At 56.8% G+C, this 12,026-nt stretch overlaps 1 protein-coding gene across 1 annotated transcript; it reads right to left on the bottom strand.

Annotated features, from left to right (window-relative positions):
* Positions 1–671: 671 nt before the first annotated feature.
* Positions 672–7,409, bottom strand: Kcnk4 (potassium channel, two pore domain subfamily K, member 4). The gene is made up of 6 exons (XM_013020908.1): positions 7,150–7,409; positions 3,169–3,292; positions 2,884–3,044; positions 2,503–2,689; positions 1,895–2,034; positions 672–1,073 (listed from the first exon to the last, which is right to left on the bottom strand). Exons 1-6 carry the CDS (start codon positions 7,336–7,338, stop codon positions 672–674), a joined length of 1,203 nt encoding a protein of 400 aa, XP_012876362.1. The 5' UTR covers positions 7,339–7,409.
* Positions 7,410–12,026: the final 4,617 nt, after the last annotated feature.

The raw sequence follows: 12,026 nt of genomic DNA on the forward strand, positions 1-12,026 counted from the left end.
GGGTCGGGGGGCGGGGCGGGGGTCACGCTCCGCCGCGGGGGAGGGGCGGCGAGGGTCTGCGGAATGGCGGGCCCTGGGTGGGGGGGGTGGCGTCCCCCACCCGGAGAGTTCACCGCGGACGCCACGCGCCCTCCCGCGTCCCTCCAACCCCCGCACCCGCACCCCTTCCGCGCGCGGAGATCCGAGGCGCCCAGCCCCCCCTTCCTTGACCGACTCTGACCCCGGACCCTGCGGGGTCACCTCCAGGTCAAGACGTGACCTCCCCCCAGCCCTCCCTTCCTCCCTCCCCACCGGATGGATCCTGGGGGAGGAGGGTCACCGAAGGCCGGCCGTGCGCGCCCCGGTGGGGAGCCCCGCAGCCCGGTCCCGCAGCCAGCGCACGGCCCGCGCGGTGCAGACTGCTCGTTTATTGATGCAGGCTTGGAGGCACAGTCGTGAGGTGTCGCGAGGGACCAGCCTGGCCGGGGCAGCGACACAGAAAGGCCGGGGGGGGGTCCGGGGAGAGCCAGAAGTGGGGCAGGGGCTGGGGGCGGGGAGGCCGCTCGGTGACCCCCGGCCCCGAGCTCGGGCATCCAGGAAAGAGGGCTCTTTGGTCGAACAAGCCAAGCATGCCGGGGTAGGGGAGAGTTCAGGGACAGAGCCCTTCGCGGGTCCGAGCTGGGATCTGGCCGTCACACCGCCAGCATGCCTTTGTCCCGGGGTCGCCGGGGGCCCCGGGGCCGGGCCGGCTTCTTGGGGGGGTTAGGGCGGCGGCGCCCGCGCGGCGCGCGCGGCAGGGCACAGCCGCGCTCGCTCTGCGTGTCGGAGGACTCGTCGATGAAGGCCAGGTTCTCGCTGGGGTAGTCCAGGGCGGAGGCGGTGGGCGGGGAGGGCGCCGCCACCTTCTTCTCCGGCAGCCCGGGGGACGGGGGCCGGCCCACGGGCGGCGATGGGCACGGCGGTGGGCACGGCGGAGGCAGGAGCACCCACTCCTTCTCTGGCGGCGGCGGCGGCGCGGGGGGTCCGGCCCGCTGCGTCACCCGTGCGGTCACCGTGCCTGTCCAGCTGGCAGCCTGGGCAGTGAGGCCGCCCATCTGCGGAAAAGTAATCCTGGACCAAGGGTCCTCTCCAGACTGCCAGCCCGCGCTGTCCCTTCACCGGGCAGGCGGAGCCTGTGGGAGGGCGCCTCACACCTTTCTGCATCTGCATAGAAGTAACCCCTCCTGCAACCATCTTTCTACAAAGCACCGGAATATTATTATTATCCTGCTACTGGAGCATGAACTCAGGCCCTCGGTGCTGTTCCTGAGTTGTTTTTTTTTACCCAAGAACTGGTGCTCTACCACTTGAACCACAACACCCCTTCCAGCCTTTTGCCCTTACTTGGAGATAAGAGTCTCATACACTTTTCTGCCCACGGCTGGCATCCAACTTGGATCCTCAGATGTCAGCCTCCTGAAATAGCTAGGATAACAGGCCTGAGGCACCAGCGCCCTGCTCTCTTTCAGAGCCCCAGTTTTATTTCAGCTTCCTGTCCAGTCCTGAGATCTTCGCTGCCTGTACGTAGCCAGGTGCTTGCACCAGGGCAGCAAAATGCAGGCCAACCAGTTAAATAAATGTGAGTTTCAGATCAATAACAAATACAATTTTAGGGTATTTGAAATTCATGTTTAACTGGACTTCCTGCATTTTTTTCCCTTTTAATTTGCTAAATCTGCCAACCCCGTCCATGAGGGCAGAAGGGGTCGAGCATACTTGCGTTTACCTCTCTGGGCACACACGAGGTGTCACTCAGCCCCCCAACTCCAGGATTGCACACTGCCAGGGAGGCGGCCAGGCCCATGAGAGCCCACAGCAGGCCTTAATACACCAGTGGTAGCACAGGCGCATTGCAGCACTAGCCAGGAGCGCCTACCTCTGCCCGAGTGCGGCGAGACACCACACGCAACCAGTTCCCAATGGTGGTGAGCACCGAGGCGAAGTAGGCCAAGCCAAGCAGGATCCAGAACCACACCAGCGGCTGGTAGGCAGGGGAGTCCTGCCTTGGATCAGCGCCTGGGGTCCCACCAGGGAAGGAAAAAACAAGTTGCTGGCTGTGTGGGGGTGGTGGATGGATCACTGAAGGTCTCTGACCCTCACTGAGTGAGGGGAGGGAGCCCTCCGCAGGGTGGATGCTAATGTGTGCAAATGAATGTGGGGGAGGGGGAAAGAGCTAATTGTGCAAATGTGAACTGGAAGATGAATGCAGCATTGAAGGTGTGCGCGGCAAACTTGCCACGGAAAAATGCCCCTTTGGATGAATGACACACCTGTGAGGTGGACAATGGCCATCTGTGCGTGCAGTATGTGCATACACAGGACATGGATGTATCACGATGTTCGCGTGCACAGGTGCTGCATGCACTGTCGCCTGACTCCCATGTAGGAGTTGGAGCACAGTTTCCACGTGGGACTTGAAGGGAGCACCCAGACGGCAGAGCTCCGGGACAGGAAACAAAGCAGACAGGAAACACAGCACCTTACCCGCCACGTAATCTCCAAAGCCCACAGTGGTAAGCGTCACTATGACAAAGTAGATGGCCTCCAGCTGGCTCCAGTCCTCCATATAGCAGAACACGAACGTGGGCGTGAGGACAAAGAGCAGGCAGCCGATGAGCAGGAAGAGCATCGCGGACAGCACCCGCACCAGCTCCGGGGGCACGTGCCACTTCTGCAGGGAGGGGCGGCAGGCAGGACCACCAGGTCCACAACCCCCTCCACTCCCATTTCTCCGAACCCCTGCCTCCCCGGGGGTGTGGGGATGGGGTGCTTCAGGGGAGGCTCCAGACATCTCACTTACTGGGGACCTAGGGGAGGGAATCTTCACCCCCAGCACAAGTGCACCAGGGGCCCGGAACAGCTCACCAGGAAAATTGCTTCGATGTGGCCAATACCTCTGCGCAAAGAGGAGCCCAGCCGGTCCCCGACCCCTGCCAGCAAGATCCCGAACAGCGGGATCCCCACCAGGGCATAAAAGATGCAGAAGAGGCGCCCGGCATCTGTGCGCAGGGCTGCGTTGCCGTAGCCTGCGCAGAGGAGCAGTGCAAGAAGGGGAGGTGTCGCCTGGCGCCCCTACCTCTCCCTGCCGTCCCCCAGAAGGTAACTCCTTGCCCTCTACCGCCCCTCCACATGCCGTATCTCCTCCCCCACCAATGGTAGTGATGATGGTCCCTGAGAAAAAGAAGGCGCTGCCCAGGTTCCAGACTGAGTGGCTGCTGTTCGTGGTTGAGTTGATTTCTGGATCCGCACCCCCTCCCAGGGCTTCAGCCACATCCTGTGGGACAAGGCACAGAGGGAGGAGCCTCAGCCCTTCCCCACTGCCCCGGCCGGCTCCCTGACCCTCATCTTCTAGGGTGCATGTCCCTCTTCCCCTCCTGCCCGGAACTCCAAGGCAATCAATCCCTTACAGCAGATTGGGTGACCCAAACCACCTTCAGGCAAATGGGACCTTCATGAGGCTGTAGAAACATTCAATTACCTGCCTCTCCCCACCCCAACTTCACACAACAGATTCCTAATTGGACGGTGAGGTACAGAGAGTCGGGGATCCCACTGCCTGAGTTCAAATCTTGGTACTGTGTGACCTTGGGCAAGTTAGCTCTGCTCTCTATGTCTCAGTTTCTACATCTGCCAAGTAGCAATGATTGGAGAAGCAGCCTCATGGAGTTGTGTGTGTGTGTGTGTGTGTGTGTGTGTGTTGGAGCTTGAACTCAGGGCCTCATGCTCTCATTGGACTTTTTCCTCCACTTTCAGCTTTTTGCTGGTTACTTGGAGATGAAAGAGTCTCATTGAATTTTCCTGGTTACTTGGAGATGAAAGAGTCTCATTGAATTTTCCCTCCGAGGCTGGCTTCAAACCTTGATCCTCAGGTCTCAGCCTCCTGAGTAACTAGGATTATACGTGTAAGCTACTGGGACCCAGCCACCCTCATAGATTTGTTGTGAGAAATTAATGCCCCAGCCTTGATGGGCACACGCACGTGCACACACACACACATACACAGAACTAATGTACTTATAAAAAGTAAGCCCTGCTACTCAGGAGGCTGAGATCTGAGGATCGCTGTTCAAAGCCAGCCCGGGCAGGAAAGACCGTGAGACTCCTATCTCCAATAAACCACCAGAAAACCGGAAGTGGCGCTGTAGCTCAGGTGGTAGAGCGCTCGCCTTGAGCTCAAGAGCTTAGGGACAGCACTCAGGCCCAGTGTTCAAGCCCCACGACCGACAAAAAAAAAAAAAAAAAGTAAGCCCTGTGGTTTGTGGTGGGTATCTTTTCACAAGGGGCTCCTGTGCTTTCCAGCATTCCTCAGACTCCCCTCCAGTATGCCTCCATAGAAACTGAGTCTGAATCCCTCACTTTCAAACTTCTGCAGCCAATTTTGGGTAGACATACACATTAATGTCCCAGCCAAAACCCACAGGTGCTCAATAAACATTAGTGAATGAATGAAGTGTCTGCTCTCTCTCTTGACCCTTTAAGGCAGGGCCCATGGTTTCAGGGCACAGCATAGGTAAGAGGACACTAAGAAGGGTCCTACCCCATGGAGCACAAAGGAAGTGTCCATCTGTGGAGACTTCAACCCTCTACTTCTCTGCAATCCTCCTGCAGAAGACTTATTCCACCTTATCTTCCTAAAATGGTGGGGCTTTCTTCTGTCAACAGGATCCGGCGGAGTCTCGCCAGCCCAGCCTGCAAGTTCTCCTAACTGGTCCCAATTCTCTTGCCCCAGTCATCTCTCCTGGAACTCTAACTTGGCACCCCCAAAATACAGTCATTGCCCTCCCCCTCCGGAGTTTCTGAAACCATGCCACTTCCTGTAACCATGATTCCTTAATGAAGGCAAGAGGTGAAATGTCTGATTAAAAGTGATTTTTTTTTATTTTGCAACTTTTTCTCATACATTTCACTACTCAGAAGGGAAAAAAAATCCTCTTATCATTCTGTGTGTTCTAATTTCTGCTCCAAATGACTCTGCATCTGCTCAGTCCAGATTCTGCAAAAAGACTCTCCAGTGAGTGCTCTAGTTTGCCGCCTTTACCCCAGGCTGCTCCCTGGCCCACCCATCTCCATGCTGCCTCTCCCACGCCACTCACTTCAGTGGCCAGCAATCCCCACAATCCAGCACACAGTGGGTACTTAAAGAAGGAAGGAAGGAAATGTCCCTTTTCACTGATCTTACAGTGGTTTGTCTGTCCCCGGATGTGATGTGGTCTAGGGCAGAGCCTGTATCTGCTCTCTCCTAGTCTCCATTCCCTTCCTCATTTCATGGGCTACAGCACACAGTAGGCACACCATCATCGCATGAGTCATTCTTACTTTGAAAGAGAAATAAAGGGGCTCTCGGGCACCCTTCTAGGTCCTGCCCCTCTTTTTCCTCTTTCAAATCCAGGAATAAAGCAATTCCATTGTGAAGATAAAATAGGTCAGCTCCCCTCCCTCCCCCCCTCCTTGTGATCTGACCAGACATACTCTCTCACTCTGCCCAGGCGTCTCAGAGCTTTCTCCTCCTTTCTCTAAGTGTCAAGAGCCATGTCAGGTGGGCAGTGACCTGGCTTCACCCCACCTCATCTCTAACAGGGTCCTGCCAGACTGCTGAGGCTCTCACAACAGCCTCACTCTCAGGCAGGGAACCAGGAGTTGTAGGCTTGGGTAAAGAAGTATTTATTTGCCAGGTGCTGGTGGCTAATGCTTGTAATCCGAGCTATTCAGAAGGCTGAGATCTGAGGATGGCAGTTCCAAGACAGCCTGGGCAGACAAGTCTGAGAGATTCTTATTTCCAATTAACCAACATTTAAAAAAAAAAGCCAGAGTAGAAGTGTGGCTCAAGAGGGAGAGTACCAGCTTTGAACAAAAATGCTAAGCAAATCTGGGTGCTGGTAGCTCATATCTGTAATCCTAGATACTCAGGAGGCTGAGATCCAGGGACTGTGATTCAAAGCCAGCCAGGCAGGAAAGTCTGTGAGACATTTTTTTTTTTTGGTTGTGGGGCCTGATCTCTGGGCCTGGGCGCTGTCCCTCAGCATTTCAGCTCAAGGCTGGAGCTCTACCACTTGAGCCTCAGCACCACTTCCAGCTTTTTCTGTTTATATGGTGCTGAGGAATGAACCCAGGGCCTCATGCATGTAAGGCAAGCACTCTACCACTGAGCCACCTTCCCAGCTTATCTCCAATTAAGCACCAGAAAACCAGAAGTGGTGCTGTGGCTCAAGTGCTAGAGTCTTACTCTTGAGCTAAAGAGCTGAGGGACAGAATCCAAGCCCGGAGTTCAAGCCTCACAACAGACAAAAAAAAAAAAAAAAGTATTAAAAAAAAAGTATTTGTTAAATAGTTTTTCATGACAATGGCTGGGAAATCAGAAAAAGCAACAGAGGACCTCACCAGCTCCAGAAGACTGAAGTCCAGAGCTTTCCTTATTGACTGCCTGGAGGCTGGTTACAGTACCTCAGAAAAGTCTACTCCCCCCCCCAACTTGCCCATCAGGTAAACATGGGTCCTGGAGGGCGGGGGCAAGAGGCCCCTGGCCTGGCATCCATGGTGGCATGGACAGAAGCCCTCCAAAGTCATCTTTCTGTGCTTCATAGGCACAGCTGGGTGGGGGGGGGATTGCTGCTCATAGTTGTCTTGGATTTCTCTAAGGCATCTGTGACTCCAAAAATGTATAGGAGTCAGAATCAGGAAGACTGCCAGCGCTAGCAAGTAAAAACATTGCAGGATCACACTTAGATTAAAATGCATTAGTTGCTTAACTGAGATGCACATGAATTCATCCTGAATTTTACCTGGCAACTTATAGGGTGAGTTAGACCTCATTTCATGTATTTCTTTCATTCATCCATTCATTTGTCCGTCCTTCCTGCCTGCCTGATTGCCTGCCTGCCTGCCTGTCTTCCATCCATCCATCCATCCATCACCATCACACAAATTCCAAGAGCACAGCCTGCTTACCAGGCACAATAAGGAAAACAAAAGACAGCTCCTGGCCACCATATTGAAACAGAGACTTGAATCCCAGCTCCTGCCCAGCACCCCACAGCTGCACCTAGTCCTTAGGGATCTGTGTCTGGAAGCCCCCTCACACCCCAGAACCAGTCCCACGGAACAAGTGCTGTAGGGGCTCCATCCTGCACGCACCTTGATAAAGAGCCCCAGCTCCAGCTCGCTCACACATGGATGGGCCCTCAGGAACTTCTCTCGGACCTCCCCCAGCTCCCTCTGGGCCTGCTGCTCGTGGGGTTGCTCCAGGGCCTGGAACACCAGGGCACCCAACACCAAGTACAGCATCACCAGTGCCAGCAGTGCCAGGAGTGTGGTGCTGCGCATGGCACGTCCAGGGGCAGGTCCGGCTCCACTGCCCGCCTGGGGAGGCGGGGCAGGGGGGTCCTGGGGAGCAGTGGTCACTGTGGGCAAAACCAGGGACGCTGGGATCAATAAATGCCTAACACCCACACCCTCCTCCTCTGCCCTTCCCCCTCCCCCCCATGTGTCTCCTGTCGTCCTTCTGGCTAGACACTTGATAGCAGGGATCCCACAGAACCCTTGATTCTAGTCTCTGTCTCACCTCTGTCCGTCCCTCAGCCCCATCAGAGGACTCGGGCTGGAAGAAGAGAAGACGGCCCCCATAGGGGAAGGGAGGCCAATGAGAGAAGGATGGAAAGGGTGATCCTGTCTCTTGAGAGGCAGAGTGACTGAGGAAATGTGGGATCCCCTCAGACAGGAAGGGGAAATAGGCAGGATGGCGGGTGAACCGGGGTGGTGTGTCCATCCCCCGCGGCTCTCCCATTGCGGCCACCCGGGCCAGCTCCCTCCCTCCCCTCCCCGGGAGCTCCCGAGCTGGTGGCAACTGGCCTGGTGGGGGCCTCTGGGGTCCCGCCCCCCGCACTCCGCCGGGCTTTCGAGGAACCCCGGGGCAGGTTCGGCCGGCCCCAGAGGCAAGGCGGGAATCCCGGCAGGGCAGGGCGAGTGCGAAGCAGGGCGAGCGGGTCGGGCAGGGTCGGCAGCGCCCCGGGACCGGTGTCGGCCAGCGGGGCCGCGGGAGGAGAGGCGCACACACTCGTGTGCCCACGCTCACGTGCGCACACGCACATCCCGACACACTTCACCACCGCCGCAGTCTGCACAACCTGCGCCGCCCCCTCCGCCGCGGCAGCCCGCCGCGCCCCGCACCTGCACACTGGCCGGGCTCGGCGTGGTGGCCCCCCGGGGGCGCGCCGGGCCCCGCGGAGGTCCGCGCACACGTGTGCGCACACGCCGCGCCGGCCGCCCCGGCTCGCCGCGCCCCGACACGCCGCTCGCCGGCGTGCTGCACCCCGACTCTCCGCTCGCCGGCATGCTGCACCCCGACTCGCCGCGCCCCGACACGCATGCTGCACCCCGACTCGCGGCTCGCCGGCGCCCCCTCCCACCGCCTCCCCCGCGTCCTCACGCCGACGCGCGGGGCGTGCCGCGCGGCGCGGTCCTCCACTCCGGAGGGGGTGCCCCGCCCGGCCCGGCGCCCCCTGGGCGCCGGAGCCCCCAAGTCCTCCCGCGTCCCCGCCCGGCCCGGCCCTGCGCTTACTGTCGCCCGCTGCGGCGGCGGCGGCGGCTGCCGGGTCCCCGCGGCCTCTCGGGTGCCGGCTGGGCGGCGGAGGCGGCGGCAGCAGCGAGGGGCGGGGCGGGAGGCCGCCGGGCTGGGACCCCCTCCCGCCTCCAGAAGCCCCCTCCTCCAGGCAATTAACCCCTCCGGCGCCGCCACCTACCTAGGTGCCGCGCCCTCGCCTCCGCCCCCGGCGCTCCCTGCCACCCCCTTACCTGCGGCTTCCTGGATCCCCAATTTCTGCCCAGCCAGGGGCGGATGGTGGCAGAAGAGTTAGACAAAGGTCGCCCCAGGGTCCAACCTTTTAGTCTGGGATGAAGTCCAGTATGACCAGCAGCAAGGCCCTGGCCTGAGCATCAGCTTGGCCAGGTCTCCTGGCACACATGGAGCTCATCTTCCATTAAAGGATCGGGACGGGGCCCATCTCTCCCCACCCCTGGGGACCGCGGGGCCCTGGGCTCAGCACTTATGAAAGAGGAAGGAGCCCCGGCAGGATAAAGGCATGCATGCATGCAAGTGTGTGTGGGGGAATCTCCGTGGATCTGGTCAACCTGTGGGTGGGGACCCACCTCTGGGGAAATCACTGCTGGAGCACATCCTGAACCTCTTCCTCACCACCCAGGAGTCACCCCCCCCTCTCTGACCCCCAAGCCCAGGTAAAAGCTGTGTGCCAATCTCAGTCCAAACTGGTGGCAGCATTCTCTGCTCACGTCCTGGTCCTGAACATTCCATCCACCTGCCCCTCCCAGTTCTCACCCTTCTTTACAATCTCTGACCTCCCCAGAGACCCTCCTCTACAGCTTCCTGGGGTCCTAAGCCCCAGGGTGAGTGCTGGACTGGACTCTGAGCCTGCCCAGCCTCTGCAAGTAGGTCACCTGGGCAGGTTACAGTTTCTGGAGGCTCCTTGTTCACTTACAGGAAAAGAATGCTTCATTATCACTTTGGATGTTGTTGGAAGCATTCACGAAATCAGCATTAATAAATACTCAACGCAGAGCCTGGCAAGCACAATGAAGTGCCTACAAATATAATTTTCTTTTCATCACAAAGTGATTGTCCAGCCAGGGGCCAGGGGCTCATGCCTGTAATCCTAGCTACTCAGGAGTCTGATATTTGAGGATCCAGGTTCAAAACCAGCCCAAGCAGAAGAGACTGTGAGACTTTTTTTTTTTCCCCCAGTTCTAGGGCTTGAAGTCAGGGTCTGGGCACTGTCCCTGAGCTTCTTTTGCTCAAGGCTAGCACTCTACCACTTGAGTCACAGAGCCACCTCCAGCTTTGCTTATGAGGTATTACGGAATTGAACCCAGGTCTTCATGGGTGCTAGGCAAGCACTACCACTAAACCACATTCCCAATGCAACTATGAGACTCTATCCCCACTAAACTACCAAAAACATGGAAGTGAATCTGTGGCTCAAGTGGTAGAGTACCAACCTTGAGCAAAAGCAGCTCAGGAACAGTACCCCAGGGCCCTGAGTTCAAATCCCATTCACATACACATACACAGGTACACACACACACACACACACACACACACACACACACACACACACACACACACACAGATTGTCCAGCCTCAGGCTAGTTTTGTTTCAGGTGGCTTCTCTGGAGGCCTGGCCAGGCTGGCCCCAGAATGGTTCCAAACAAGAGGTTTTCAGACAGGCTAAAAAATCCTAGACTCTGGGAACTTGGAGAAGCTGGAACCCCCAGACATGCAGGCAGGAGTTAGTGGGTCCAATAAACCACTCCCAGACACAGGACAGGTCTGCTGGATAATGAGAGGCTCGGGGCAGTGACTAGGCAATTAGGCCTCTGGAAAAGGGCCCCCAGGAGCATGGAGACAGCCCACTCATCACTCAGCTTGTGAGGCAGGTTGCTCAGCCACCACAGCTCCTACTCTGAAGGCCCTTGCTAACTCCTGGTACCTGAAAGTCAGATTAGAGGTGATGATAGAGATCAAGCTTCACAAAGCTGAGCCCTGTGAAGTTAAGATACTAACAGAAGCCAGGCACCCCGAGGCTCACATCTGTAATCCCAGTTATTCAAGAGGCTGAGATCTGAGAATCATGGCTCAAAGCCAGCCTGGGCAGGAAAGTCCGGGAGACTCTTTTGTTGGTTGTGGGGCCTGTACTCTGGGTCTGGGCGCTGTCCCTCAGCTCTTCAGCTCAAGGCTAGTACTCCACCACTTCAGCCACCGTGCCACTTCCGGCTTTTTCTGCTTATGTGATGCTGAGGAATGGAACCCAGGGCCTCAAGCATGCAAGGCAAGCGCTCTAACACTGAGCCACCTTCCCAGCCCCTCTGTGAGACTCTTTTTTTTTTTTTTTGGGGTCCGGTTGTGGGGCCTAAACTCTGGGCCTAGGTGCTGTCCCTCAGCTCTTCAGCTCAAGTCTAGCACTCTACCACTTGAGCCACAGCACCACTTCCGGCTTTTATTTTCCTTTTTGATTATGTGGTGCCAGGGCCTCAGGCATGCAAGGCAAGCGCTCTACCACTGAGCCACCTTCCCAGCCCTTGTGAGACTCTTATCTCCAATTAACTATCAGAAGACCAGAAGTGACATTGTGTCTCAAGTGTACAGCTTTGAGCTGAGGAGCTCAGGGCCACACACACACACAAAAAAAGATGCTAATAGATACAACACAGCCATGGGACCCAGGACAAAAGACCAAGGTTTCCTACTCAGAAAGCTTCATAAAGGAGGTGATAAGCCGGGCGCTGGTGCTCACACCTGAATCCTAGCTACTCAGGAAGCTGAGCTCTGAGGATGTTGGTTTGAAGCCAGACTAGGCAGGAAAGTCTAGGAGACTTTTTTTTGTCCGTCATGGGGCTTGAACTCTGGGGCTGGGCGCTGTCTGTGAACTCTTCAGCTCAAGGTGAGCACTCTACCACTTGAACCACAGTAACACTTACTATTTTCTGGTGGTTCATTGAAGATAAGAGTCTCAAGGACTTTCTTGCCTGGGCTAGCTTTGAACCTCGATCCTCAGATCTCTGAGTAGCTAGGATTAGATACATGAGCTGGCACCCAGGAGACTTTTAATCTTTAATTAACCACCTAAAAGCCAAAAATGCCAGGACTGGTATAATTTGTGTGTGTGTGTGTGTGTATGATGGGGCCTCTGGGCTGTCCCTCAGCTCTTCAGCTCAAGGCTAGTGCTCTACCACTTGAGCCACAGTACCCAGGGCCTCATGCATGTAAGGAAAGCACTCTACCACTGAGCCACTTTCCCAGCCGTAAATTTTTTTTTTTTTGGGTCCAGTCGTGGGGCCTGAACTCTGGGCCTGGGCGCTGTCCCTTAGCTCTTCAGCTCAAGACCAGTGCTCTACCACTTGAGCCACAGCGCCACTTGGGGCTTTTTTTCTTTTTGCTTATGTGGTGCTGAGGAATTGAACCCAGGGCCTCATGCATGCAAGGCAAGCGCTCTACCACTGAG

This window comes from Dipodomys ordii, unplaced genomic scaffold (genome assembly GCF_000151885.1).
Source record: "Dipodomys ordii isolate 6190 unplaced genomic scaffold, Dord_2.0 Scaffold54, whole genome shotgun sequence".
Classification (NCBI taxonomy): Eukaryota; Metazoa; Chordata; class Mammalia; order Rodentia; family Heteromyidae; genus Dipodomys; species Dipodomys ordii.